Here is a 12,764-nt window from a genome sequence, read left to right as displayed (position 1 = left end):
TCTTACATGTGTTGAGGAGGTATATGAGGAGTTATCTTTAATCATATTTTTGTGTTGTAAATGACTGTGTGTGCGACACATGCCATATTTTAAAAATAAACCACTGATACTGAGGCCAGTTTTAGACAAGGATGTCTGTAACCAGCCTGGATTTAAGATTTAATTATTAAAATATATTGTTGTGATCATGCAATGGATTTTGATGGTGTATAGATTTGTCCATTCCAAGCAGAGCATGTAAAAATAGTGCAGTTTCACAATTTTTTTTATGTCCGATGTTTTTTCACTGTACTCTTACCATTTTTAAAGGCAAGATACCGTTTGACCTAATCGTCTTATTGCTTATTTCATGTTAGTCACACATACATTTACATAAGCCATGCACGGGAAAATAAATCATTTTATTGAAATGTTTCAGGAAATTGTCACTACAGTTATTTTATGACTTTGCAGCTGCCATTTGGCCCCACCCCAGGGTGTGGTGTCCCTGTTCACTTCTTCTGACAAATGCGGCCATGGCAGGCGCAGGCGAGAGCGCCTACCATCACCACAAATTCCTGGAAGTCAACCTCAGAGTCTCCGTTAAAATCCAGAGCTTTCAACAGCTTGTCCACCTCGGCTTGGTTCTTGGCACCCTGTAAAGACAAACGAAAACAGCATTAATATTGTTGGCCACTGATTAAATCCTATGTTACACCTTAATAAGTGGGTTTGTTTCAGCCATATTTAGTAGATTAGAAAGTTCAAGATTGGTCTTTGGCAGAGATGACAAGAACTTAAAGGTGAGGCATAAGTCTTTAATCTGGCCAAAAATTCAAAATTCACACTATAAGACAACTAGCAGCTGCAAAATCAATTTTGAAGTTGTGGCTGAGAAATGCTCAAAAAAAAAAATTCAAGGTTTAAATTTTCTACATTTCACAAAATATGCCCAACCACCAAAACTGATAGTCACAAACATTTCTAGGAAGACAGAAGAAAAGGTGTTTTTTGCATTTTATTAATCAGGAAAAGCCTGGGGTAAAAAACACCATAAGTCAATACATTACATTATTGGTAGCTTCTTTTGTACTTTACCAGTGAGCTTGTCCTATGCAGTACATTACTAGGTTCTAGGTTCAGAGGTAAAATACTGAAATGCTCATTAAACTCAGTGCTGTTACAACCCTGGTTGGCACAGTTATCCCTACCCAGTGGTGTACTGTACCTTGAGCAGTCCAGGCAGCTCCTTCTCCAACAAAGTCTTCACCTCAGCTTTGCTTAGGGAGTCCTTTTTGCCCTCTGTACCAGCATATGTATCAAAGGTGTCCAATAGGAGGGCCACAGCTGTCTCTAGCTTGCTCATGTTTGCAGTTCTAAGGGGTGGTTAGTCGTTGAAGAGGAAAATGGAAGATCGACACTGATTGAGCGAGTGGTATATGTGTCGAGACTGAAAGGGGAAAATGTCGGCTTTTATACCTTTTTGAAAAAATGGCTTGGCGCATGTCTCAAAACGTCAGCTTTTACAAGCTTAAGTCTTCGATAAAGACGATTGCTCCACCTGTGACAACAAAGCCTCTGTCCAACAACGCCCTGTGCACATATTACTTCACGTTCCATTTGAGGCTTTTGTCATTCCTTTATTGATTTAAGGTGAGGTCTTTTCATTAAGTAAACCACAATACATTCTGGGATTTCTTGGATTTGAGACAATTATTTCATGGTGCAAGATTTAAGCCCTGTTTTGGTTGTATCATGTTGGGTTTCATCACTAGGTGATGCAGAAACATGTTCAAGTGTCACTGCATCTGCTGTGGTTGGCGGTTGTGTAGCTGCTGCATAAAGGTGGACATAAACCACAAGAAAGTTCAAACTGCATAAAAGGCCACCAGTGAGGATGTTTGCTTGCACGACTCTGCTCTCTGCCCTAGTTTCCTGAAAACATTGCTATTTTACAGTATAGATAAGATTCAGCAGTGTGTAGAAGAATTTCGCTGGTCAGACAAATACATAGATGGGCCCACATTTTGCATCTCCAATATAACACTGCATGATACATTTAAGTACAAGACAACCTCAGAGACACAAAGACACTAAAAGAGACACAAAAAAAGACCAGAAAGAGCAGCAAAGAACTACAAAGAGAAGACATGAAATAATTACAAAACCTGGCAAAACAATCACAAAGAAACACAACATGAACAAAACAAATTACTTCAAAGAGACACAAGACTACAGGAGAATAACTTCAAAAAAAGACACAGAACAACCACAAGGTGACACAAAATGAACAAAAATGGACACAAATCCACATCAAAGTCTTGCTCCTGTGTAGGACAGGTTGTGGGGCCTAATCCATATTTGTGCCCAGGGCTCCACTGTCTCAGAATCTCAGAAGTTTTTTTTGGTTTTGTTTTTTGTCAGGATTCCACAGATCTGATTTATGTGCTTGATAGCAAAAGCAATGTATCACTATGTGCGTGTACAGGGGTTAATATCTGCAAGAAAAAGAAGGACAATGTGTGAAAGCGTGAGAAACCTACTGTCACCTTGTGTGGTGGTTAACACCTTTAGCGTGTAAGTGGATATAAGCTTTTTTTTCAGCTGGTAACTAAGTCAGAGGTTGTGCAAGTTTGTTTTGCTCACATGAGTGAAGGAGTGTCTCTCTCTAAAGCCTTTAATACTCTTTATCAGTCTGTAATGGGCTGACTCATTGAGCCAAGTATCTCTGTATCAACAAACTTCGTAGTTCGCGCCCATCAGGCTAGTATTATATTATAGTATATTAACTTATCAGTCATAACTTTAACATTATGACTTATCTCATCTGTTGTGACAACACAAACTAACATGCTAGAAATGTAGTCCCACCTTAAAATGGGGTGATGTTCAGCATGTTCACAAGAAGAGTTCATTGCTGCATTCAACGGATGTCGTGTTTAGGTCTACCGTGTTCACAAGAAGAGTCCATACGAAGGCCCACCTCTTGTGGTATTCATGACCTCGTAAGTTTCTGAACACTGTGATGTTGTTGTGATGTATTTGCTGATGTTTTTCGAAAAGTGGTGGGAGGGATGGAAGTTCATTTCTTGACGGACAGTAAATTTCTTTGTAATTTTAGAGTATGTCTTGTGATATTCTCGATGGTCCCAATGGTTCTCTGTCATTACTTTTGCATTCTCTGCATTACATTAACAGCTTGCTAGCTCACTAAAACAACAACAACCACCTCCAGGTGGAAAACCGAGATTGATTTCAATCAATATGTGAAATTGAAATGAAATGAAAAAAAAAAAAAAATCTCTGTGGTTATTTTGTCATTTTGCATCTGTAATGTTTAAAGATATTTAGTTAAACATGGCACTCAGACTTATTTAATGTATCTGCTATGTTTATCTCATGCACTGTCCACAGACACAGAAGCCAAATAATGTCACCTACCATTGTGGACGGGGGGGCACAGCATATTCATTTCAGCTATACAAAAAAAGGTTTATATCAGTTTGAGTATTTTTACCTTACACACCAACTAATTGTGCCAGCAGTAGACCAGCAACTCCCAAAGTATGTATGTATATGTATTTCAAAAAGATATTGTGATTTAGTCATAAGCTTCGAGATGCTAAGAGTTGCGTCCATGTTGCCATTGCCTAACAGCCGTGCTCTGACTTAACTTGAACACCAAGCACATCCCCTACAAGACCTTACACATCCTCACATGTCCTAACCACATCCTTATAACTTCCATTTGAAGGCAAGAGCTGTAAACCTGTCAGTTCTCATCGCTGAAAGCAAGCCCAGTCATGAAGTAATTGGGCTAGTTTTATTGCTAACGTAACTTAGCATATCCTACAAGACAGATAGCTGCTAATTGATGAGCTTACACTTATCTTCACGTGTAGATGCTAGTTAAGTGAAATTATTTAACATACAGTCACACATGAGCACCTAAAACAGAGTTGAGATATTGAACAGTATCATAATTATAACTTTAAGTGTAATGTTTTTATGTTTGAACAGATGTACTGTGTCCAACAAGCTTTAATGGTAAGGTAAAGAGTATGATTGTATAGCCAGCAGTAGAAACCCCGGCTAACTTCGGATGTAACTGTGATTTCAGTAATGCTAACGGTGTTTTACCAACATGTTCTCTGGAATTTTTAGAAAATTAACACATAACCTGAAATGCAGAGCATATGTATTGATTGAATACGGATAGTAAAACATTAGTCAGCAAAATGTAGCCTGTTTTCAGTAAGTCAGCCACTTATTATTGACCATTTTAGAAGCTCTGTATCAGTTTGTGTGATGAAAATGCACACAGCGAGTCCGAGGAGAAACTACTTCGACCGTCACAGGAGCTGCTTTTTCCATTTCCCGTCATTGACATATAATGCAGCCAACCCCTAACACCACAGTTTCCACTCAGCGTCCTTTTTGTGATCTGAAGTCATTGTGAAACCTGCATCTTTGCTCCTGAATCAATACCAGTCACTAATGTAGACCCCTGACTAGGTAGTGTGATCAAGCCAGAACAAAAGCAATAGTACAAGTAAACCTGTCTATGAATGCAAACCTTGTTATTATTGAAATCAACTCAGACCACAAAGATGGATCAGACTTTATAGAAAAATATCAAATATTTACATTCTAAAATCATTTACAAAATTCATGAGAAAATATACATGATGAAAAATAGGGAAATAAAACACTGGACAATGGGGGAAATTCCCCTGTGCAGATCCTTATTCACTTTCTTTGGTCTCGACACGTTCAAAGTAATCGAAGGATTCATACACCGGTACCTGACACTGCAACAGACAGACAGATTGAAACAGTTATTGCAAACCAAATTGTACTGTATCAGTGCAAAGCAGTGCATTAGTATGTGTTGACATGCACAATTTAAAAAAAAAAGTAGAAGGTGTAAAAATAGTAGGCGGAGGCATTAGGCACATTTCATCAGAAACAGGATGTCAGTTATTTTTCATAATAGTGTCCCAATACTAGAGACAATTACACAATTGAAATTATCCATTTAAAAATTTTGAACATTATTCTTCAGAGTATACTTCATGCCACCATGCCATGTATCAAGCGTGTAGATTATGGTGTTACTTTACTACATTACTAAAAGGGCACAGTTTTTGGGGGGGTACATGTAAAGAGGCGGTTTGGGGGATTTCCGCCAGAAAATTTGGAGCATTAAGCACTTAATTTCCCACATTGTGGCTCTGGTGATTTTGTTATGCATCAATGCATGGTGTAAATGTCTTGAATTAAACATTGCCAAAAAAACTGTCCTCAAGTGATGTGGCCATCCTCCCCCCAAACTTTATAAAAATGGTGGAAAAATACATAACAGAACATAATGCAGTCTAATGAAACTAAGTTCAAACTCGGAAATTCCTATAGTAGGCCTAGTGACAACAACAAACGTGAGTCTCAATAAAAAAGGAATATTTTAAGTATTAAAATTTGCTGTTTATGGGAACTATATGACAACTTACATGTGTCTCTGCAATTGAAAACAAATCGTACTGCAACTAACAGAGATAAAAGCGGAAAGTAACTGCGTAGTATGCAGCATGTACCACCAGGTAATTCAATACCTTTGATCAGAAAGGAATGAAATGTTGCACTTATCACATTGGTAACCAACAATAGAGCTGTAATTTAATGTAGCTTTCTTTGTCTATAAAATAATTTTATGAGCCTTTAGAGAGATGCATATTTGCACCTTTCACTACATCAGTGGCATGTCTTACACAGCTCACACACATTATATAAACCCCTCGTGCAAAGTAGTCCTGCAAAGAGGGGTAGGATCATATCGAAAGGTGGTTTCCCTTTTCCTAACACTATTTGATACCTCATTTACCACACTGAACAAAAAGAAACAAACACATCCTGCCCTCTAGTTAGTGCCACCTTTTTTTCCCTAGTTTGCTGCTGCTACTCTACACGCAACATTCGTGCACAAGTATCATTGCAAAGTAGATGTTATTCGACTCACCCACTGAGATGAACCTCTGGAGGAGCTGGTGCTGTGTTTGTCCATTTCTGCTTCCTCAGAGTCAATGTGGGGGACCTCGTAAATCACCCTAAGTGCTTGTGCTGAGCCCACAGGACACACACAAACATACAAATAATTAATAGAATTAATCAAAAAAAACCAAAATGAAACCCGGGTTGTAAATAGAATACATAACAGCACACTTCAACAAATTGAGCTACAGGGCGCCCCCATATTTGTCGTCTTTAAAGCACAGTTTAGTGCCAGTTATTTTTTACTCCTGAAATTCAATCTGCGCAGTTACCATTCTGTTAAGGTCTTGAGAACTATAAGTTTCCTTAAGTATAACTTATTACTTACTTAAGTTTTCCTGTAAACAGATTGTTGCTTAGAGTGTCATCTTGTATTGCGTTATCTAAAACAAATTAATAACATCTTACTCTTACATTTACAATTTGTGTGCACCACAAATATGATTGTGTTCGTCCATATTATTTGAGTACACAAAAGGTAAGTAAGAATATATGGGGTTTTTTTTTGTTGTTGTTGTTTTGTAATTTGGGTGAGTTAAACATTTGATCTGAATGCTATGGTAAAAATACATTTTTCTTTTTACCTCGCCTCCTTTGTTGAGCGCAGACACAGATGAGAGCGATAAGAAGCAATGGAGCCACTACAGCCAGGGTAACAATCACGGGAAACCGTGAAGAGCTGCTGGCAAATCCTGGATTCCCATGATGTTAGGGGGGAACGAAACACAAGTATTACAATTAAAAAAAAAGGATTTTACAAAAAAAAGATTTGTGTCTATTGGAATGGATTGTTGAAGAGATGAAAAAGTCACATTTACACTGGTTATAAAACTAGAATCGAAGGGTTTAAAATGAAAGGTGTTTTGTTAACAAACCAAATCCCATTCTGAACACATACCACTATTAGCCCCAGCTACGCAAACCAAAGTATTAGTCAAACTCTTAATGCAACACTATGAAAGCAACGGATGTTTGGTCACTTACCTCCTGCTGTGTCATCCTTCATGTTGCTTCTGTCCGTAACTGTGATGACAGTACCATTTCCTTCAACCTCGGCAAAAAATGGTATCTCCACAGTCACCTTACAGATGTATCTCCCTGAATCCTCTGTTGTGACATTCATGAAGGTTAAGTATGAGCAGTTAGATGTCTGTATCAGAGATCCTTGAGAGCAGTTTTTGAGGGAGGAATTCCCAGTCTTATTATCTGTTTCCCTTTTCAGCCAGGTAACTCTCAGTCTTGTTACTCCTGTCCAGCAGCAGGTTATGTTTACTGTGTCCCCCTCCATGACAGAGACATCAGGACTCTGGGTAACAAGTGTGCCCGTGGATGAAACACCTATGAAGAGACAATGACACATAATTTAGTAGTTCATCACCACATTAATGCATCATTTCAGGCGTTAAAGGAATGGTGTCACATTTTTGTCAATTTCTCGATTCTCGATTTCTCAATTCACATTTATCCATTTGAAAGATTTAAAGTGTTAAAACATTTTGGTTGAAACCGTAAGCGATTTAAAATGCTAATGTTAACAAACCCTCAGAGCACTCATATCATGAAGAACAAGATCATGTATCCAAGCATTCTGCACAATTTATGTATCACTTGTTTGACTATTGACATTATCAATATAGTAATCAGAAAAAGCTGTCATAGTTTTGACATTTTGAGTACAAATTTTAAAAACTGGTAGATGTCTATGAAAGAAGTGTGATGTTAAAGTTTACTGTGTTTTTACTCACTCCAGGATGAGAGGGTACACAGAGAGGCCAGCAGCAGGCTGCTCAGTAGAAGCTTCATCTTGACACTGATTCAACACCGAAAACTGACACACGTCTCGTCACAACCGCACGAAGTCCTTCCCACACACACGTATACACGCACACACACAAAAACATACTGGGCATCATCCCTCTTTGCGTGTTCCTCTGTATTTCCTGTAAAGATGTGTGAAAAACCACAGCTTTTGTTCCTTCCTTCTTCAGATAGACGGAAACTATTATAGACTGAAGTCTTTCCCGTTTCTCTGTTCTCACAATGTAGTTTTGAACATAAAAACTTATTTTACTCTGAAACAGAAATTCTGAATTGGGTCACCAGCAAAATATATGTTGAGTGCTGGCCTGATTTTTTAACCCAGAACCTAGACTGATGTTTACCTTTTACTTACAGGAAGAGAAATACAATTTTGTTTGCAGAAATTGAAGGGAATCTTGGTGGAAATTGGTACAGTTTACCTGTTTTTAGTGAAACAGAGTGCTGTGTGTATTCGTCTTTGACCAGGGGGCTGAGAAACTTGTGATAGTGTATATCATAAGTATCACCACTAGAAGCCACTAAAGTCTAAATTCTTTACAAAAGGACTCTAATTCACCTGAACTAGAATCAGAATATGTTTATTGTCTAGCAGGTTTTCACACACAAGGAATTTGCTTCGGTGTTTTGGTACATAGACATAAAACATAAATATAGAATAGAAAAAGCTACAATAGAAATATTGCATATATTTTTTAAAAGATGTTTAACCATTTTATCCATTGCTCTTTGCATCAATTCATAAATTGTCCCAAATTGCTGCAGCTTTGCTTTTACAAAAGCCCCTATTTAAATTAGGAGGAAAATTATGCTGTCCAGTAACAATTTTAACATTGTTTTATCGCCATAAATCAAAGAGGACAGCTGTAATCAAAGGAAATGTAGGCAGCTGACTAGACTCCTTGACTATGTAAATAAAACATCAAGATACATTTCAGTGCATATTTGCATAATGTTATAGCTGCTTCTTTTATATAAATCATTAGTCATAAAAGCTGACACCATGACTGGATTATTTACATGGGCCCAAAGTGTCATGGCGCCCCCTAGCTTTCACTCAAATATATTCTTGTACTGACCAGCAAAAGGTTCAAAATGAAAACAAAGAGAAACAAAGGAACTTCAGAGAGACACAAAATAACTGCAAAACAGACAAAACAATCACAAAGAGAAACAACACAACTTCAAGGGCATACAAAAAAAACACAAGGGGACACAAGTTGACAACAAAGAGACACAGTGACTAAAAAAGACAGGATTACCTCAGACTCAAAACAACTTAAAAAGACACAAGACAAACACAGTGAGACACAAAATGACTGCAGAGACACAAAATGACCAAAAAAGACCCACAATTACTTCAGTGAGACACCCCCGCCCTTCCCCAACAAAAAAAAACAACAAAAAAACACAGAGACATAAAATGACTAAAATTGCCTCAAAGAGATGCTTCCAGAAAAACTACAAAAAGGCAAAAAACAACCACAAGGAGACACAAATTACTACAAAGCGACAGAGACAGACAAGATGATAAGAGATAAGAGATGGCGGGGCCATTTGCATGTCTGTGCCCTGGGGCCCATTGTCTCATAATCCGTCCATGGCTGACACATGTTGACTTTGTGTCCCAATCAAGACAATTCAGTCATCCTTTTTTATTTTCACTCTGTTTCCATTTCCCTCTCATCTCTCGCCTCTTCTTCTTCGTTGGTTCTTTTGACTGAAGTGAGCTCATTTCCTGGAGCAGCTGAGACATGAACGCACTGATCGGTTAGTTATAATGTACGGTCACATGCTGTGTATGCTGCTAATGCTTGAGATTAACACCAATATCATCATAATTGAATGTAAGGGATATTGTACCTGGTGTGTGTTGCTAAGATTTGCTTGTTAACTTGTTGATGCAGAAGACAGTTATGACGAGGGCAAGAATGCACAGGTACCTCAGGACAGTAATGAACACTTCCTCCACACTTCCACGAGAATCTGAAATTAACCCACAGAGGCAACATGCTTAGATTACATCTACAATATGCTATCCAAATTTTTGGGGGGCAGCTGTCACTTACCTCCTGCTGTGTCATCCTTCGTGTTGCTTCTGTCCGTAACTGTGATGACAGTACCGTTTCCTTCAACCTCGGCAAAAAATGGTATCTCCACAGACACCTTACAGATGTATCTCCCTGAATCCTCTGTTGTGACATTCACAACGGTTAAGTATGAGCAGTTAGATGTCTGTATCAGAGATCCTTGAGAGCAATTTTTGAGGGAGGAATTCCCAGTCTTACTATCTGTTTCCCTTTTCAGCCAGGTAACTCTCAGTCTTGTTACTCCTGTCCAGCAGCAGGTTATGTTTACTGTGTCCCCCTCCATGACAGAGACATCAGGACTCTGGGTAACAAGTGTGCCCGTGGATGAAACACCTATGAAGAGACAGTGACACATAATTTAGTAGTTCATCACCACATTAATGCATCATTTCAGGCGTTAAACCAGAAGCTAAATGAAGTAGTTAGTTTTTGCTTTAGTTTGTGTCTGATGGGACACCTATGAAGAGACAGTGACACACAATTCTGTAATTCATCACAAGTGACAGCCTCATTGAGAGAATTAGGAGTCTAATTGACCATGTCTCAATCCTAGTTTTGTTAGGGTATGGGACCCCACACATAGTGGTTTTCTTAATTTGCGTTTCCTTAATAAATTAACTTTTAGTAGTTGTTACTCTGTGGACACCCTTTGTTTGTTATGATGATCATCATCATCTTTATTTATATAGCACATTTCAAGCTACAGCACAAAATGCTTTAAAAGATTTACAGAATAAAACAAAAATATAGGAAACCCATGTCGCCCTACTACTACTACTACTTTTACTTCTGTAAAAGATTTGAGCACTCCTTCCATCATTGATGCGTTTTGAAATAACATATCCTTTTACAATCATTACTACCCAATCCATTGTTACAATATCATCCGTTTTTCATTTCCCCAAAACCATAACATTGTTTTGCTAAAATGTAATGACTCTGTTTGAAATTACTGATACTATGCTGTAATGACATACTGATTTTGTAGCTTTAAGCAGTTATAAAAATGTCATTATTGTATTTTTACTTACACCAAGATGAGCGGGCACGGAGAGAGGCGAGTAACAGACTGCTCAGAAGAAGCTTCATCTCTTCACACCAATTCACCACTAAATACTGACACTCATCTCTTAAAAGCATTGAACTTCAAACACACATGCATGCATGCACGCACACGCACGCACACACACAGACACACACACATACACAATGGTACCTTCCTGGCAATCTCATGATATGTGAATAGTCTGTTTTTAACCATAACGTTTAGCATCCGCTGTGACTCTAACTACAGCCCTCATTTAAAAACTAAACTAGTCCCTTAATATTTAAAAACGTATCTATTAATATCATTCACATCTATTAATATCATGAATAACAAAGACTTAAGGTTCACACCGGTAGCATTTTACTCCATCTCTCAAAGTTTCTAAAGATAGTGTATGAAAATAACCAAATAACAAAAAAGTTATTTTATCAAAGCAACTTATGAAATGACAACGTGTCATCTGAAAAGCAGTACCTCGTAGTGACACATGGGAATATCACCTCTAATTCCTCTTATCTCAATTTAGCATTTTAGCACTTTTCAGCCTATTGTTTTGGTCATTTTAATCCAGTTTGTATTTGGTGGACCCCGCCACTGGCAAAAAAACAAAAAACAAACAAAAAAAAAAACAACAGCTACTACATAGAGAGGTACTTACAAAATGTAAGTAAATTTAATAGCTATTGCTGGTCACAAATAGGCCAGTTTAAAAAAATTAAACCAGTCTATTTATTTTAATAAAACAAAAATCCTAAAAAATGAAACCTCACTGTGGAGAGGGAAATTAAGAAAAACATTTTTTTTGTTGTCGTATCGTGTCTACTCTTAATTTGTATAGCGACATATTTCTTTTTTTTTTTTTTACATATTATTATTTGACATATAATTTTAAAACTACCATGTGAAATTAATGTGTTATAAAGGCATTTTAAAGTGTTTCATAATGTAAGTGCACAATGTGAACTACTGTTCTATTGCAACATTTAGGGCAGATTTTGTACAGTATATTGAAATAATACATTAAATAACAGTTAATCAATGTCTGCATTTTAAGTAGTGGTTGCTCATTTTGATATAAATATATGTTTTAGTTTCCCTTGCTCAGAGGCAGTTAAGCATGGCACTGTTATTGGGGTACTGAACAAGCAATCTTTGGACACTGAGGAAGCATGCAATGGTGATAGAAATCAATGGAATTTTTGTTTATGTACAAGATAAAGTCTTTTTTAAATAGACTGTACACTCAGCCTGCTTTATGCTGCAATTTCTATTATGTCTATGTGTCATAAGCAGGCGTGTGCACTTCTATGGACATGCAGTAAGGCATCAGAAAAACAGGAAGACTCTTAGCCACAAACCACTTAATTTTAGAAACTGATATAGCCAGCAGCCCAGACCTTTTCCTGTTTGTGACAGCAAACAAGTGAACAAACAATTCATTTTGTACTTATTTACAGATAAACTTTATTCTGTTTGCTCTTGTTGTTCCTTTCACTATATTCTGTGTGTCAATGTACACTATATTGACACTTCGTGTCAGATTTTGGTTTGTTACATCTGATTATTTAATATACAGAATTCTGCACAGGAATATATCTTATTATTAAATCAGTGTATAGTGTGGAGACCATTTTTGCACATATTTTTACAGCTGCCCCAGTTTCCAGTGAGAAACAGGAAGCACAGATTGGCCCAACTCACGGTTCATGTTACTGAGAGTTCAGTTCCCACATTGAACCAGCGGAGGGCATAAAAAAACAATATTTCAGTAGTAGCATCAC

The 12,764-nt window shown here is 37.5% G+C and overlaps 3 protein-coding genes across 3 annotated transcripts; all 3 read right to left on the bottom strand.

Annotated features, from left to right (window-relative positions):
• Positions 1 to 382: 382 nt before the first annotated feature.
• LOC148185596 (protein S100-P-like) lies at positions 383 to 1,441 on the bottom strand. The gene is made up of 2 exons (XM_088073741.1): positions 1,208 to 1,441; positions 383 to 635 (listed from the first exon to the last, which is right to left on the bottom strand). The coding sequence occupies exons 1-2, from the start codon at positions 1,343 to 1,345 to the stop codon at positions 492 to 494; spliced, it is 282 nt and encodes a 93-aa protein (XP_087929867.1). The 5' UTR covers positions 1,346 to 1,441; the 3' UTR covers positions 383 to 491.
• Positions 1,442 to 4,588: 3,147 nt separating this feature from the next.
• On the bottom strand, positions 4,589 to 7,954 carry LOC121962206 (uncharacterized). Its single transcript, XM_042512425.2, has 5 exons — positions 7,773 to 7,954; positions 7,012 to 7,365; positions 6,612 to 6,719; positions 5,996 to 6,096; positions 4,589 to 4,790 (listed from the first exon to the last, which is right to left on the bottom strand). Exons 1-5 carry the CDS (start codon positions 7,828 to 7,830, stop codon positions 4,725 to 4,727), a joined length of 687 nt encoding a protein of 228 aa, XP_042368359.2. The 5' UTR covers positions 7,831 to 7,954; the 3' UTR covers positions 4,589 to 4,724.
• Positions 7,955 to 8,410: 456 nt separating this feature from the next.
• On the bottom strand, positions 8,411 to 11,839 carry LOC121965796 (uncharacterized). The gene is made up of 4 exons (XM_088073740.1): positions 10,967 to 11,839; positions 9,915 to 10,268; positions 9,709 to 9,831; positions 8,411 to 9,592 (listed from the first exon to the last, which is right to left on the bottom strand). The coding sequence occupies exons 1-3, from the start codon at positions 11,073 to 11,075 to the stop codon at positions 9,722 to 9,724; spliced, it is 573 nt and encodes a 190-aa protein (XP_087929866.1). The 5' UTR covers positions 11,076 to 11,839; the 3' UTR covers positions 8,411 to 9,592; positions 9,709 to 9,721.
• Between the last annotated feature and the right edge of the window lie 925 nt (positions 11,840 to 12,764).

This window comes from Plectropomus leopardus, chromosome 23 (assembly GCF_026936395.1).
Source record: "Plectropomus leopardus strain MGB_pleo_1.0 chromosome 23, ASM2693639v1, whole genome shotgun sequence".
NCBI lineage: Eukaryota > Metazoa > Chordata > Actinopteri > Perciformes > Serranidae > Plectropomus > Plectropomus leopardus.
This window is presented reverse-complemented; position numbering and strand designations above follow the sequence as displayed.

What these genes read in the sequence shown, in the direction of transcription:
- LOC121962206 (XM_042512425.2), bottom strand. Translation starts at nt 7,830, where the DNA reads ATGAAGCTTCTACTGAGCAGCCTGCTGCTGGCCTCTCTGTGTACCCTC. An exon ending in GTGTACCCTCTCATCCTGGA is followed by an intron (nt 7,366 to 7,772) that starts GTGAGTAAAAAC and finishes GTCTCTTCATAG; the next exon opens with GTGTTTCATCCACGGGCACA. An exon ending in GAAGGATGACACAGCAGGAG is followed by an intron (nt 6,720 to 7,011) that starts GTAAGTGACCAA and finishes ATGGGAATCCAG; the next exon opens with GATTTGCCAGCAGCTCTTCA.
- LOC121965796 (XM_088073740.1), bottom strand. Translation starts at nt 11,075, where the DNA reads ATGCTTTTAAGAGATGAGTGTCAGTATTTAGTGGTGAATTGGTGTGAA. An exon ending in CCGTGCCCGCTCATCTTGGT is followed by an intron (nt 10,269 to 10,966) that starts GTAAGTAAAAAT and finishes GTCTCTTCATAG; the next exon opens with GTGTTTCATCCACGGGCACA. An exon ending in GAAGGATGACACAGCAGGAG is followed by an intron (nt 9,832 to 9,914) that starts GTAAGTGACAGC and finishes GGTTAATTTCAG; the next exon opens with ATTCTCGTGGAAGTGTGGAG.
- LOC148185596 (XM_088073741.1), bottom strand. Translation starts at nt 1,345, where the DNA reads ATGAGCAAGCTAGAGACAGCTGTGGCCCTCCTATTGGACACCTTTGAT. An exon ending in AGCTGCCTGGACTGCTCAAG is followed by an intron (nt 636 to 1,207) that starts GTACAGTACACC and finishes TTGTCTTTACAG; the next exon opens with GGTGCCAAGAACCAAGCCGA.